At 48.7% G+C, this 15,289-nt stretch overlaps 1 protein-coding gene across 1 annotated transcript in view; it reads left to right on the plus strand.

Annotated features, from left to right (window-relative positions):
* TOP3A (DNA topoisomerase III alpha) overlaps window positions 1-12,126 on the plus strand; it is a 38,095-nt gene extending 25,969 nt beyond the window's left edge. The window contains exons 14-19 of the mRNA XM_084763733.1: window positions 2,485-2,598; window positions 2,700-2,865; window positions 5,171-5,314; window positions 6,847-6,969; window positions 8,012-8,697; window positions 10,846-12,126. Coding sequence (XP_084619859.1) covers window positions 2,485-2,598; window positions 2,700-2,865; window positions 5,171-5,314; window positions 6,847-6,969; window positions 8,012-8,697; window positions 10,846-11,024 — 1,412 coding nt within the window. The 3' untranslated portion in view covers window positions 11,025-12,126. The remainder of the gene's footprint in view (window positions 1-2,484; window positions 2,599-2,699; window positions 2,866-5,170; window positions 5,315-6,846; window positions 6,970-8,011; window positions 8,698-10,845) is intronic.
* Window positions 12,127-15,289: the final 3,163 nt, after the last annotated feature.

The following is a 15,289-nucleotide window of genomic DNA, read 5'->3' on the forward strand; positions in this document are numbered from 1 at the left end:
CCTTTAATCCCACATCTTGGGAGCAGAGGCAGGCAGATCTCTGTGAGGCCAGGCTGGTCTACAGAGTGAGTTCCAGGACATCCAGGGGTATGTAAAGAAACCCTGTCTCAAAAAAAGAAAAAAGAAGCCGGGCGTAGTGGCGCATGTCTTTAATCCCAGCACTCGGGAGGCAGAGGCAGGTGGATCTCTGTGAGTTCGAGTCCAGCCTGGGCTACAAAGTGAGTCCAGGACAGCCAAAGCTAGCACAGAGAGACCCTGTCTCAAAAAAAGGAAGGAAGGAAGGAAAAAAAATTGAAGTCAGACCTGCAAAGGTTAAGAATTTACCTAAGTGTGGGGGAGGGGGGAGGGGGGCTGGAGAGGTGGCTCTCTGGTTGGGAGCGCTGTGACTGCTCTTCCAGAGGATGCCAGTTCAATTCCCAGCATCCACATGGCAGCTCACAACTGTCTGTAACTCCAGTTTCAGAGGCTCCGACATCCTCACACAGATACACACGCAGGCAAACACCAATACACAAGGAATAAACATACAATAAAATTTAAAAAATTAAAAAATTAAAAAAGAACTTACCTAAGGTCACTAAATACATACTTTTTGTTGTTGTTGTTGTTGTTGTTGTTGTTTTTCTGAGACAAGGTTTCTCTGTGTAGCCTTAGCTGTCCTGGACTAACTTTGTAGACCAGGCTGGCCTTGAACTCACAGTGATCCACCTGCCTCTGCCTCCTGAATCCTGGGATTAAAGGTGTGCACCACCACCACCACCCCTGGCTACATACATTTTAATATCCAGTTCGGATAACTCCACAGGTAATGTGCTTTTTAATTTGATTTTAGGGGGGCTGGAGAGATGGCTCAGTGGTCAAGAGCACTGCCTGCTCTTCCAAAGGACTCAGGTTCAAGTCCCAGCACCCACATGGCAGCTCACAACTGGCTATAACTCCAAGATCTGACACCCTTACACCAATGCACATAAATTAAAATTGAATAAAATACTTTTTAAAAATTATTTTTAGGGGGCTGGAGAGATGGCTCAGAGGTTAAGAGCACTGGCTGCTCTTCCGGAAGTCATGAGTTCAATTCCCAGCAACCACATGGTGGCTCACAACCATCTATAGTGAGATCTGGTGCCCTCTTCTGGTGTGCAGGTGTATATGTGGTCAGAATACTATATACATAGTAAATAAATAAATATTTAAAAATAAATAAGTAAATTTGTTTTTACAGTGTCAGGGGTAGAAACCGGAGTCTTGTGCAAACTAGGCAAGCACTCTGAATGCTGAGCCTGGGGGCCCCGCCCCTCCAGTGCTGTTGAAGCCAACACTGCACCCTGTTTGTAGTGATAGGGATGTTTGTATGACTCCAGACTCAGATGAGGGCACCTTATGGCCTTTCCCTGGGATCTTCGTTTTGATTCAGAACAAGTAACTCAAGAGCTGAGGCAGGAAGTGTGAAAGTTTCAAGGCCAGACTAGCAGCCCAGGAAGCCCCTGTCTCAATACAAAGTTTACATGGCTGGGAACCTAGCTAGTATGGTAACATAAGCCTGTAAACCCAGCACTTAGGAGGGAAAAGTAAGGCAGGAAGATCAGGAGTTCAAGGTCCTCCTTGTATACATAACAAGACCTTGCCTCAGGCACAATAAAACGTACAATTCCAGGGGCTGGAGAGATGGCTCAGCAGTTAAGAGAGCTTCCTGCTCTTGCAAGTTCCTGGTTCCCACGTTAGCTTGCTCACATCTGCCTGTGATTCCGGCTGCAGGGACCTAATGTCCCCTTCATGGGCACACACCTACACTCACATGCGCAGACCCACGCAGAGACGGAAACCTAAAAGTGAGCCAGCTGTGGTGTAGTATTTCACTGTGATTTTGGTTTGTGTCTTCCTAGCAGCACAGCTACATTTAAAAGGTCAGTCGGGCCACAGCTTAAAATAGATTCGCATAGAGGTGGGCAAAGCGAGCAATACTGGAGAAATGTAGCTGTTACATATATAAACAGTAATAGTAATAAATAATAATAGGAAATACATAGGTGCAGTGGGCCACTCAGCCACAGCCTAACACAGGGAAAAGAGAGGGATTTAAATGAATTGCAAGGCTGGGATTGACAGTTCTGATGAGCCCTCAGGTGTTAGCAGGGCCCGAATAGTGGTGGCCTCTGAGATTGCTAGCAAAGCTCAGATGTGAGTAAGAAAGATCTTACCTCATAAACTGCCCAGACAAAAGAGGTATCCATGGCAAGTGAGGTACCCGCAGGCTGTTCTGGTGCTGCTGTCTCTATTATGTGAGAATAATGGGGAGATGAGATGGGCATGGTGCAAACACCGCAGTTCCAGCAGCTGGGAAGTAGAGGAGAATTCAGAGTTCAAGGACAGCCTTGGCTGCATAGCCAGTTCAAGGACAGCTGGTGCTATACTAGACAATGGTGATGATGATGATGATGGTGATGATGACAATGACGACGATGATGATGAAGAAATGGTTTCTAGGTACTGATGCAACTCATGCAGAACATATCGAGACCATCAAAGCCCGGATGTATGTGGGACTCACTTCAGACAAGCGGTTCCTCCCTGGGCATCTGGGCATGGGACTTGTGGAAGGTAAAGCACGAGGGAGATGGCGTTGGACAGTGGGAAGCCAAGCTGTCCCGAGTTCCTGAGGGTGTCACTGAGAAGCTCACAGCTCTGCTCTTTCCCTGCAGGTTATGATTCCATGGGCTATGAGATGTCCAAGCCTGACCTCCGTGCCGAGCTGGAAGCTGATCTCAAGCTGATCTGTGAGGGCAAGAAGGATAAGTTTCAGGTGCTAAGGCAGCAAGTGCAGAAATACAAGCAGGTCTTCATTGAAGCAGTGGCAAAGGCAAAGAAGTGAGTGCCAGCCCCTGCTCCCCTATCCATGCCAGACCCTGCTTCCCTGTCCATGCCAGACCCTGCTTCCCTGTCCATGCCAGACCCTGCTCCCCTGTCCATGCCAGACCCTGCTCCCTGTCCATGCCAGACCCTGCTCCCCTGTCCATGCCAGACCCTGCTCCCTGTCCATGCCAGACCCTGTTCCCCTGTCCATGCCAGACCCTGCTCCCTGTCCATGCCAAGGGGTCCTGTAGCTCCCAGCCGTGCCACGGCACTTCCCACAGCAGCCTGGAGTGCCTAGGGAGGCTCAGCAGGGGGAAGTTAAATGGGCCCTCCCGGTTCTCAGTCACCAGTCACCCTGGAGGGGCCTAGCTACACAGGCGCTATGCCATGGATTTCCCCTCTGAGTTTGGTTTATTCCCTTCCAGAGAAACTGAGCTTTAGAAGTGCCACTCTCTGCCTTTACATCAGCTAATCCAGGAACTAGTGCGGAACCTAGTCATTCTCCAGAGCATCTAGAGGTGGCCAGTTAGTGAACAAAGTATGTGTTTTGTTAGAAATAATATGTTTTCACTGGGCATGGTGGCTCACGCCTTTAATCACAGCACTAGGGAGGTAGAGGCTGTGAGTTCGAGGCCAGTCTGGCCTATAAAGCAAGTCCAGGACAGCCAAGGCTACACAGAGAGACCCTGTCTTGAAAAACAAAAAACAAAAAACAAAAAAACAAAAAAAAAAGAAAGAAAGAAATAATATGTTTTCAAGCCAAGGATGGTGACTCCTGCATTTCATCCTAGCACTTGGGTGGCTGAGGCAGGAGGATTGCTGTGAGTTCAAGGATATCCTGGGTTACAAAATAAGACCCAGTCTCAAAAAAAAGGAAAGAAAAGAAAAATAATCTTTTCTAACCCTGATGCTATGATTCATTAGCATAGAAACATATTTAGTTTGATTTCCTAGCACACTTGAACTCTCTAGAGTGATGATATCTTTGTTTGCCAGTCTCCTGGCTGATGGATAACCCTGTTGAGCCACAGGCTAGAATTAGTTCCCAGGAGAAGCTTCCATACGGCTAGGAGGCAGTACTTGCCACTACTCTATGGTGGTACTGAACTTTAATTGGTCACCAGTGGCTCATGGTTTACCAGTTGTGCCTCAGTATTGAAGACATCATAAAAGCTGGCCTAAGCTTTCAAGTAACTGAGTGCACGGAGACCCCTGGGAAGTGGTACACCCAGAGAAGGCCTAGCAATACAGTCTTGCTTGTGCGCCTTGCCCTTGCATCTCTCCTGTCTGGCTCTCTGAGTTATGTGAGCCACGCAGCCAATCAGACAGCAGAAAGACAGCTCACATCCTGAAATCTGTAGCTAGTGTCTGAAAGAGGAACAGTCTTGGTCACTGAGCTGCCAGTCTTCTGGGTCTCACTCACTCCAGGTGGTGGCCAGACTGATTTGAATTAGGTACCCAGCTAGTATTCACTGGACAACTTCTTGGTGTCTAGGGGCAATATTCTATAAGACTATTATTTATATGGATGGCAGGAAATGTTAGTTTGGAGTTTTTTATTTGTGTGTGTGTGTTATGTACTGTGAGTGTGAGTTCATACATGTTAAGGCAAATGGATGTAAGCCAGAGGACAATTTTTAGAAGACAGTTCTCTGCTCCCACTGTGGTGTTCCAAGGATCAAACTCAGGTTATCAGGTTTGCACATTTACCCACTGAACCTTTGTGCCAACCCCAGTTTGCTTTTTTTTTTTTTTTTTTTTTTTTTTCCGGTTTTTCAAGTCAGGGTTTCTCTATGAAGCCTTAACTGACCTGGACTAACTTTGTAGACCAGGCTGGCTTCAAACTCACAGAGATCCCTGCCTGAGTGCTGGGATTCTAGGCATGCGCCACCACACCCGGCCCAGTTTGCTTTTTTTAACTTTATTTTTTTAAGACAGGGTTTCTATGTGTAGCTCTGGCTGTCCTGTACTCACTTTGTAGATAGGCTGGCCTCAAACTCACAGAGATCTGCCTGCCTCTGCCTCCCGAGTGCTGGGATTAAAGATGTGCGCACCAGTTTGTGTTTTCTAATCCTTGAAACTACCCTATGACAGGAATATAGTTGGACGTTGCTGAATTTGTACTGTTTGTGTCTACCTAGAGCTGGCATCACCCTAGGAGCCTGGAGCCAGGAGCAGTGGGGTAGAGAGTGGGCTTGTGCTTTCTGCGTGGCCTGTGGCTCCCTGAGCAATGTTTCCAGTCTCATGTGTATTATGGAGACCTAAGAGTGCGTTAACAGCCTTTTGAATGAAAGGGCTTGTGTATCTGCTTTTCCTTCAGATTGGATGAGGCCTTGTCTCAGTACTTAGGAGAAAGGACGGAGGTGTCCCAGCAAGAAGAGATCTACCCAGCCATGCCAGAGCCTGTTCGGAAGTGCCCGCAGTGCAACAGGGATATGGTCCTCAAGACCAAGAAGAGTGGTGGGTCAGTACCCGGCTTCCGTCTGCTCACCCAGTGTGTACTGGGCTGACCAGACAGCTCTGAAAAGTCCTGTCAGTCCAGGCCCACGGCATTAAGTAGAAGCAGGCCTGCCATTGGCAGACACTGGGCAAGATGGTAGAACTGGTGGCGCCCGGCTCCTGCGTGCTACAGGAATTTATATTCCATGGAGTGATGGTGGCTCAGCAGTTAGCAGCACTGGATGCTCTTATAAAGGACCAAGGTTTGGTTCCCAGCGCCCACAAGCACCTCACACCCATCCTTAACTCTAGTTCCAAGGAATCTGATGCCTTCTTCTGACCTCAGAGGCCACCAGGCACATGAGACGCTTTCCCCGTCCCTCAGGGCCGTGTCTACTTCACAACACTGCATTATAGGTGGATTTAAAACAAAAAAACAAAACAGTTGTTTTATGTGTGCATGACTTGTCTGTGTGGGCACCACAAGCATGCAGGGCCCTGCGGGATCCAGGGGGTTGGATCTCCTAGAGTTACAAGTGGCTGTAAGCTGTCCATCATCTGAGTACTGGGACCAGGCCTGGCTCCTCTGCAAGAATGGGTCGTGTTGTTAGCCTTGCAGCCATGCCTCTGGCCCTGGAGATTTTTGTTGTTCTCTGTCTATTTTCATTTTTGTTATCTAAATTATAGGAGTAGAAGCCATGGTCTCATACGCTTGGCAGCTTTCTACTACCTACCCCAACCCAGAATGGCTTTCTGTTTTGTTTGTTTTGTCTCTGAGCTAGGGTCTTGCCTGTGTAGCAAGCTAACCTTGAGCTCTAAATCCTCGTGCCTCAGCTGCCCACGTGCCTGAAATCTATTCATACATTACCATGGGCTAAGAGTGACTATTGTTAAAGGGACAAAACAGACACACAATTCTGTGTGTGCACAGGGCACTTCATACATGGCTTCACCTTGGTGGTATTTTGTGTGTTTTGCTTCTGAAACAGGGTCTCGTTCACTCTGTAGCCCAAGGTAACCTGAAACCCAGTATGTAGCTCAGGCCTCCTTCACACTTGCTAAATCCTCCTCAGCTTCCCAAGTGCTGGGGAATGTTGGAGAAACACCACACCGAGTCACTGGTGGTACCTAAGTAAAGTCAGCAAGAGTTGCATTTCCCCCCTTGAGACAGGGTCTCTCTGTGTAGCCCTGGCTGTCTTAGAACTCGCTCTGTAGACCAGGCTGGACTCAAACTCACAGAGAGATGCCTGCCTCTGCCTCTGGAGTGCTGGGATTACAGGTGTGCACTAGCGCTACTTAAGAAGTGTGACATCCAAGCAGGGTTTTCTTAGGGTGGATGTGGTGGCACACACCTTTAATCCCAGCACTCAGGAGGCAGAGGTGCGCATATCTCTATGATCAGGCTGACTTGGTCTATGTAGCACATTCCAGGCCAGTCAGGGCTACACAACAAGACTCAGAAAACCAAGAAAATGAAAGTAGAGGCTTGCTGGCCGGTGGATGTAAAGAGTGTGCCTTCCATGTTCCTGCATTCGACCTGTCCGCTCTGCTCTCCAGGTTCTACCTTAGCTGCACGGGCTTCCCAGAATGTCGGTCAGCTGTGTGGTTCCCTGACTCGGTGCTGGAGGCCAGCAGGGACAGCAGCGTGTGTTCCGTGTGTCAGCCATCCCCTGTGTACAGGTGAGCTGCATGTCTCTGGGGCATGCACTGCAGAACTCTTCGCTGTCCTCACTGACACCCAGGCCGAGTGTCCAGGGCAGTGATTCTCAACTTATGGGTCAGGGTCCCTCTGGCTTCTATTTACATCACAACTCATAACAGTAGCAAAATTACAGGTATGAAGTAGCAGTGACAATAATGTTGTGGTAGGGGTCCCCACAGTATGAGGCCTGTATTAAGGGCTGCAGCAGAAGGTTGAGAACCGCTGCTCTAGGGAACGTTCTCAGCTTGCAGTCTGAGCAGCAGCCCCAGCCACTGGCTGGTCTAATTGTGCTGTGCTCTGTGGGAGTCACCGGGGCCTGTCCGCCTCTGCCTCTTAAGTGCTGGGATTACAGATGTGCGCTACCACGCCCAGCTTGGCACATGTTTGTTTATTTATTTATTTTGGTTTTTCGAGACAGGGTTTCTCTGTGTAGCTTTGACTGTCCTGGACTCATTTGTAGACCAGGCTGGCCTCGAACTTACAAAGATCCACCTGCCTATGCCTCCCGAGGGCTGGGATTAAAGGCGTGCACCACCACTGCCCGGCGGCACACTTATTTCTTATTAACACATTTTTTAAATGACTTATAGGACAAAATACTTACTTTCCAAAGCAGATATACAGCACTGCTGAAGAGAATAATACTGCTTTTCATTTAGGCAAGAAGAGATGTTTCAGTCTCTGTCCCACACTCCACTGAACCATCACGGGGTTCATCTTTTCTGGAAAACTCTCATTGTCCACACACGGAGGCACAAGAGTAGATTAGAGGCATCCTTACCCATCGTGACTTCCTAACCTTGGAGAGCCCCAGAGCCCTCAGGGGCCAATGGTGTAGAGAAGTAGAACTTTCCAGAGGTGCCTATATTTGGGTGGTTATTAGAGGCTGAGAGTCCATCTGTACACTTCCTCCAGCTCTGTACTCTGGATGGGCTTCCTGGGTCAGTGGGGAGGCTGTGGCTGGCTACCGCAGTGTACCAGGGCAAAGAGTAACATCTTTCCTCCTCTTGGCCTCACTAGGTTGAAGTTGAAGTTTAAGCGTGGTAGCCTTCCTCCAACTATGCCTCTGGAGTTTGTCGGCTGCATAGGTGGATGTGATGAGACTTTGAAGGAAATCTTAGGCCTGCGATTTTCACAGGCCACCCCAAGACCTAGCCAGCCCTCTGGCCACCTACAGTCCAGCCAGGCCCTCAACAGGATGGACAGCAGTCAGCCTAGCCTGTCTCAACCACTGGCTAACAGACATACTGGACCATCAAAGGCAATGGCCCAAGCCTTACTACCGCACAGTGCTGCTGGTGAAAGCAACTCTGTGACCTGCAACTGTGGCCAGGAGGCTGTGCTGCTCACTGTCCGCAAGCAGGGCCCCAACCAGGGCCGGCACTTCTATAAGTGCAGTGGCGGCGGCTGCAACTTCTTCCTGTGGGCTGACAGCAGCCAGCCCACGGGAGGAGGGGCCCCCACCTCTGCATCAACTCCAGGCAACTCCATGGAAGGCCCATCAGGCATAAGCAGCCACATGGATGGGTTTCACGGCCTTGGCGGTGACAATGATGGAAGTACATCCTGCCTGTGCGGGCAGCCTGCTGTCACACGGACTGTGCAGAAGGATGGACCCAACAAAGGACGCCAGTTTCACACCTGTTCCAAGCCACGAGAGCAGCAGTGTGGCTTCTTTCAGTGGGTGGATGAGAACATGGCCCCAGGTGAGGCCGTAGGACAGCAGGTCTCCGCATAGGTTTTCACTGCGGCTACTGCTGCAGAGAGCAGTGAGAAGGAGGGAAGGCAGATCAGAGGAGTGTGGGGTCAGCAGGGCATTGCTTTGGCTGTTTGCTCCTTGTGTAGTAAGGTATGAACCACGGGGTCGTGGGTTCACATTAAAGAGTAGCTACTGTGAGGTTGGGGATTTAGCTCAGTGGTAGAGCGATTGCCTAGCAAGGGCAAGACCCTGGGTTCAGTCCTCAGCTCTGGGGGGAAAAAACCAAGATAGCCAGGCATGCGGGCGCATGCCTTTAATCCCAGCACTCAGTAGGCAGAGGCAGGTGGATCACTGTGAGTTTGAGGCCAGCCTGGTCTACAAAGCAAATCTAGGACAGCCAGGCCTACAGAGAGAAACCTTGTCTCGAAAAACAAAACAAAAGGAGTAGCTACTGTGCCCAGCACTGTGACAAAATTCTCCATCAGGCATCTTTTTTTTTTTTTTTTTTAATTTGGTGTTCAGCCTCCATGTTGTGAACTGCCATATTGGTGCTAAGATTTGAACCTAGATCTTTTGGAAGAGCAGCCAGTGCTCTTAACCACTGAGCCATCTCTCCAGCCCCCAGGCATCTTTAATCTGCATTAGATCACAGTTTTCCTAAAGAGAAGAGGTGAGGTTTAGGCCAGTGAAGGGCTTCTTTATTTGGTGTCACAGTGACAGAGCCTCCCCCTGCAGACTGTCACCCTTGCTAGGTCATTGACATCAGCCTCATTTTACCTGAGGGCACACTGGCTATGAAGGTGTGTAGAAACCTGCCCAGCTCTACACAGCCTTGCCACCGTCTCGGGAATGAGTGCTACAAGGACTGCACCCAGTATTTGGTCACATGGGTCCATGCACTGCGGCGCACAGCAGTACACAAACCGCCTTATTTAACCCAAGGCTAGCCAGCAGTTACACAGTTGAATACCGTCACACAGCGGCCTGAGCCTTTTGGCCTCAGTCTCCTCAGCAACAAGATATTACCACCAATTTCATAGGACTTCTGTTTCATAAAGAAAGGAGCCAAGTTAATCTCAGACTGATTTTTGTTTGTTTGTTTGTTTGTTTGTTTATGGGGTGCTGGCTGGGGTGCACATTTAGAGGAATGTTCTGTATATAGCCCAAGCTGGCTTTAAACTTGCAACACTGTTGCCTCAACTTCCTGAGTACCAGAGTAACAGGCATGTGCCCTCATGGCTGACTTCATGTGATTCTTGTATTTATGCCTCCAGATGCAAGAAGTACCAGAAGGCTTGGTCAACAACACAGGGCTGCAGGCCACCGCTCACTGCATCCTTTGCTGTGCCCATATTGAAATAACTGCACAGCCCTTGGCCTTGTACACACTTGAGACTTTCTAGCCACCAGAAGTGACATAGGATCTCCAAGCCAGATGACGAGTTGACTTCAGTGACAGGGCAGCCAGCGCTGAGGCCTGTTTATAGGCTAGAAGGTTCCAGTGCTCAGGGTTCCTTGCAGGCCAGATGAAGTGGGGAGCTGGCTAGTGATCAGACTCCCCATCTGCTACTGTGGGCTTGGATTTCTGCTCTGTAGGAAGGGGTATAGAAAGTTACACGACTGCCTCCTCATCAGGACAGTTCTCTAAGAACTTGGGGTTTTTAGAATAAGAAAGCTGGGCTGGAGAGATGACGCAATGGTTAGGAAACTTGCTGCTCTTCCAAAGGGCCTGAGTTTGGTAGATACCTGTAACCCCAGCTCCAGAGAGTCCAGTGTCTCCTGCAGACACCTGCATTCATATAAGCTGACATACACATAAGTAGAAATAAAATAATTTAAAAAGAAAAAGCAAGCAGGTAACAGGTGGTATGTACATCGTGCCCTTGACATAGAGCTGGCCTTCATCAAGTAGAGGGAGTCTGACCCATGGGTTCGCTTATCTTGTAAAAGTTGCTACTTCTACCCAACATAGCAAGTTTTGATTTGGGTTTGTTTTCGAGACATGATCTGTTGTAGCCCAAGCTGGCCTTGAACTAGCTCTACCCCTCAGGTACCAGGGCTATAGATACACACCGCCACACCTGGCATTGGACCTGTTTCTTGCTCCTCGATGGTTTCAATTGTGAGTTCATCTTTTTCCTATCTCTGCCCACAGGGAGTCTTGCAGCCCCACCATGGCCAGGAGGCAGAGGAAAAGTCCAGAGACCAGAGGCTACAAGCAAAAGACTAAGAGCTGGTTCCTTAGATGCGGGGCCTACAACAAAAAAGCCTCGGAAATGTAGCCTTTGCCACCAGCCTGGACACACCCGGCCCTTTTGTCCTCAGAACAGATGAGGGCAGGCAAAGTGAAGGAAGTCGCCTAAACCAGGAAATTGGGACCAGGTGGCCATCTACTGTCCTGGAAACCTAGGGAGGTGCTGGGTTTTAGAGTGGGCCTTCCTTTACTGAGGGGTACAAAGATCAGATGTTTCTGGAGAATCTGGCTCCCTCTACTGGATGCCACTCCTATGTCTGTGGCTCAGGAGTGCCTCTAGCTGCTGCATTGTGAAAAGTGAGATGTCCTGTCAGCTTATAAGCAGGAACTGACCTTGGATGACCATTGAGGCCCTGACTGTGGCTGCCAAGTGAGAAAGAAGCAGGTAGTGCTGCCAGCCATCGGGGGCTCCTGTGTACCCACACACGTTTCTACTCCTGCTCCATCAAGGACACCCGGAGCTCATGTGCCTTAATAGAAAATCCATCCACTTTTTCAGGTAGCATGCCGTCTGGGGATGCCAGCAACAGCCAGCGAAGGCCAAGCAGGCTCCTTCCTGGGACTCCCCACACCAGCTCAGTGTCCTGCTGCCCCTTGCAGCTGGCAGAACCCGGGGCACTGACCTTCCTTCTTACTTCGCAGAGAAGGCCATGCACTTTATTTGCCCTTATAAACTTCTAGAAGAGCTGAGCTAGCGTTGTCTTACAGTTGAGAAGTGAAATGTGAGTTGCTCCTTGAGTTACTAGTTTGTGAAGCAGCTGGGGTTTTTTTCAGGTCAGACCAGTAGCCTTTGCTTAGAGGCTCTCAGCCTTGCTGGCAGCCGAGTTTCAGCAGTGACTGCTTCCACCATTGTGCAGTGTGTACCATTTGCAGCCTGCATTTAGGGTCTGACCCTGGTCTGCCACTCACCTGCTGGGCTTACCTGTTTGATCCCTTCACATAAAAGAACCTCATGTACTTTCTGTGCCTAGTTTTTTTCCTTTAACATAGTGTTCACAGGATTTGAGACTGTGCTGTAAGTCATGACTCCATTGTTTTGTTTTGTTTTGACACAAGGTATTACTGCATAGCCATGGCTGCCCTGGAACTTGCTTTGAACACCAGGCTGACCTTGAACTCACCAAGATCCACCTGCCTCTCTGTCTCCCGATTGCTGGGATTAAAGAGGTGTGTGTGTCACCATGCCTGGCTTCCTTTCATTTATTTATTTGAAAGATTTGCCCAAGGTCTTTATTGCTGCTTGGGTCCTACCCTCCATGCCCCCTTCATCCCCTGCCCCCCGCTCCCCGAGACAGGGTTTCTCTGTGTAGCCCTGACTACCCTGGAACTCACTCTGTAGACCAGGCAGGTGTTGAACTCAGAGATCTACCTACCTATGCCTCCAATGCTGGGATTAAAGGTGTGCACCACCATTGCCCAGCTGGTGTTGGGGGGGGGGGCAATGGAATGTTAACATTTTTAGCTAAATTTAAATATTTATAATGTTTGCACCATTTTATTCTAACAGCAACATGTGACGTTACTGTTCTTCCATACTCTTGTTCTTTTCCCCCTTTGCCTTACAGCTGTGCAGGTGTGTATGAAGTCATTTGATCTTGAACTTCTCGTTCTCCTGCCTTAGCCTCCCAGTTGCTAGAGTTTCAGGCGTGCGCCATTACACCTAGCTCTGATGACGATGATTTGGGGTACTGTAAAGTTCCCTTGAGGCAGGATGGGAAGAGGTGTGTCTGGCTTGTAGGCCCTGCTAATGGAGTTGAAAATTTTCACTGATAAAACCAAAATTGCCTGTGGAGACAAAGTGTATACCCAAAGACACACAAGGCAGTAAGTAGTCTTGCTTTCACTCAGGGCCAGGGCAATGTGTCCCATTGAGTCTATAGGATGGCCTGTTCTCTAGACCTCAACAGCACCCTCATAAGCCTTCCTGAAAACTCCCAGCTTTTGGCAGGATGTGGTAGCTCACACTTTCAATCCCAGCACTTGGGAGGCTGAGGCAAGCAGATCTCTGAGTTCGAGGCCAGCCTGATCTACAGAGTAAGTTCCAGGCTACACAAGGAAGCCCTGTATCGAAATGCAAACAAACAAACAAACCAAAAAAAAAAAAACAAAAACAAAAACCTCCCAGCTTTTTCCTTCAATCACAGATTAATTTATAGACCTGAGTATAATCCAAGAGACAAAAGGGGGTACTTTGTTAATTTGTATGTCTTCCTTGTGCAGGGGCTATGCTAATCTTTATGTTTAGTGTATGTGCTACTAAAATGAGCACCTAAGCTACACTCTGGGCAGTGTCAGAAGTAGGGACGGACATTTCTTAGCAGGTTTAGAGATGTAATTTCAGAGGCAGCATGATCCTGTGTATACACCCACACTCATCCTGTCCAGGGGTATCCATAGGTCTGATCCCTCTTGGCTCCTTCCTTCGGTATCTTTCTGCTTTTATTTTCCTGTAGAGGAATTTTAATTCAGAACATGGGTGCTCTGAAAAGAGATCACATCCAAAGACCTAGGTCTGTGTGATCCTACTTGAATACAAACATGCCTTTAATCCAGGAGACAGAGGCAAGCAGATCTAAATTCAAGGCCAGCCTATATAGAGCAGGTTTCAGGTAAAGAAAAGCTTAGGTCCAGGCATGGTGTACATGCCTTTAATCCCAAACGATGAAGGTAAAGATAGTTTGTAGAAAGAAGCACCCATGTTTGAAAGTGATGTCTACTTGAGTTGTCAGAAAAGGTGATGAATCAGAGAAGACTTGTCAGAATAGGATACGCCCAGCTCTCATGGGAACAGAGGAAAGAGGCGCTACTTAAGGGAGCAGCACAGAATGAAAACAGGAGGCAGTTCTTCTAGGACAGAGACAGGTTGCAGAGAGAGAACTCAGGTGAAGACTGAAGGAGCCAGGAGATTAGAGCCTATTGCTGCAGTTAGTTGGAGACCAAGCAGAACAATTCAGGGGCCTAAAGAGAAGCCAGACTGAATAAGTCAGCTGGGAGAGGCGTTTGAGCCAGAACAGCTGAGTTGAACCAGCCCACCAGAGTACAGTAGGAACAAGAAAGGGTGAGCTTATTAAGCAGTAAGTCTCAGAGGCTGAAAACATTCTAGGCCTAGGCTACATTATATGGAGACTAGAAGCTTCCAGGACTAGGTCTAGGTTAGCAGACAGGCAGTAAGCCTCTGAGGCAGCAATTGAAACAGGCGAATTGACCCTTTTACATTTTCTTCTTTCTTTTTGGTTTTTCAAGACTAGGCTTCTCTGTGTAGCCTTGGCTATCCTGGACTCACTTTGTGGACCAGGCTGGCCTCGAACTCTGACTGCTGGAATTAAAGGTGTGTACCACCATGCTCGGCTACCTTCCCACTTTTAAATAAGTTCAACTTTGATTTACAGTTGGCTTTCCCTGAAAGTAATTTGTCAAAGCCACTGTCCAAGAGCAACTTGGGGAGGAAAGAGTTTATTTCATCTCACAGCTCCTTCCATCATGACGGGAAGGCGGCAGGCACTGAAGCAGAGACCCTGGAGGGATGCTGCTTACTGGCTTCCTCGGTTTTGTTTTCAGACAACCATCTGCCCACGGTTGGCACTGCCAAAGGACTGAGCCCTTCCATGTCAATTATTAACCAAGAAAATGTCTCAGACCTGCCTATAGGCCAGTCTGATGGAGACATATTCTCAATTGAGGTTCCTTTATCCCAGGTGACCCTACCTGTGCCAACTTGGCAAAAACAAAACAACAACAAAAAACCTAGTAGTCATTAGTCCCATTTTGCTTGGGTAGAAATCTCAAAAAACAACTCTAATGGCGGCCAAATGTGACTATCCTAGGACAATGACAATCTGACAGGCAAATCATGTCAGGCTGAATGCCTGCTAGTCCCCAATTCATTTTGTGATGGTGGGTAGGCCCTCTGCTGCTGAGCTCAGTTGCCTTTAATTTGTGCAGATGACTGAAGCGAGGACCTCATTCTAAGCGCAGGCCCTGCTCCTGAGCTGTGCCCCACCTCCTGCCCATTTGTGCTAACAGATAGTTTCTTCTGAGCATGACAGTTATGGACCAAACCCAAACCTTCAACATGAGCCTTTTTTTGTTTTTGTTTTTTCGAGACAGGGTTTCTCTGTGTAGCCTTGGCCATCCTGGACTGACTTTGTAGACCAGGCTGGCCTCAAACTCACAGCAATCTGCCTGCCTCTGCCTCCCGAGTGCTGGGATTAAAGGTGTGCGCCACCATGCCGGGCCTTTTTTTTTTTTCCTTCTTACTTTTTCAAGAAGGTAGCGTGGGCTGTCCTAGCCTCGAACTCACAGCAATCTGCCTGCCTCTTCCTCCTGAGTGCTGGAATTAAAGGGC

Source organism: Acomys minous (genome assembly GCF_964271855.1).
Source record: "Acomys minous genome assembly, chromosome: 16".
Taxonomy (NCBI): Eukaryota; Metazoa; Chordata; class Mammalia; order Rodentia; family Muridae; genus Acomys; species Acomys minous.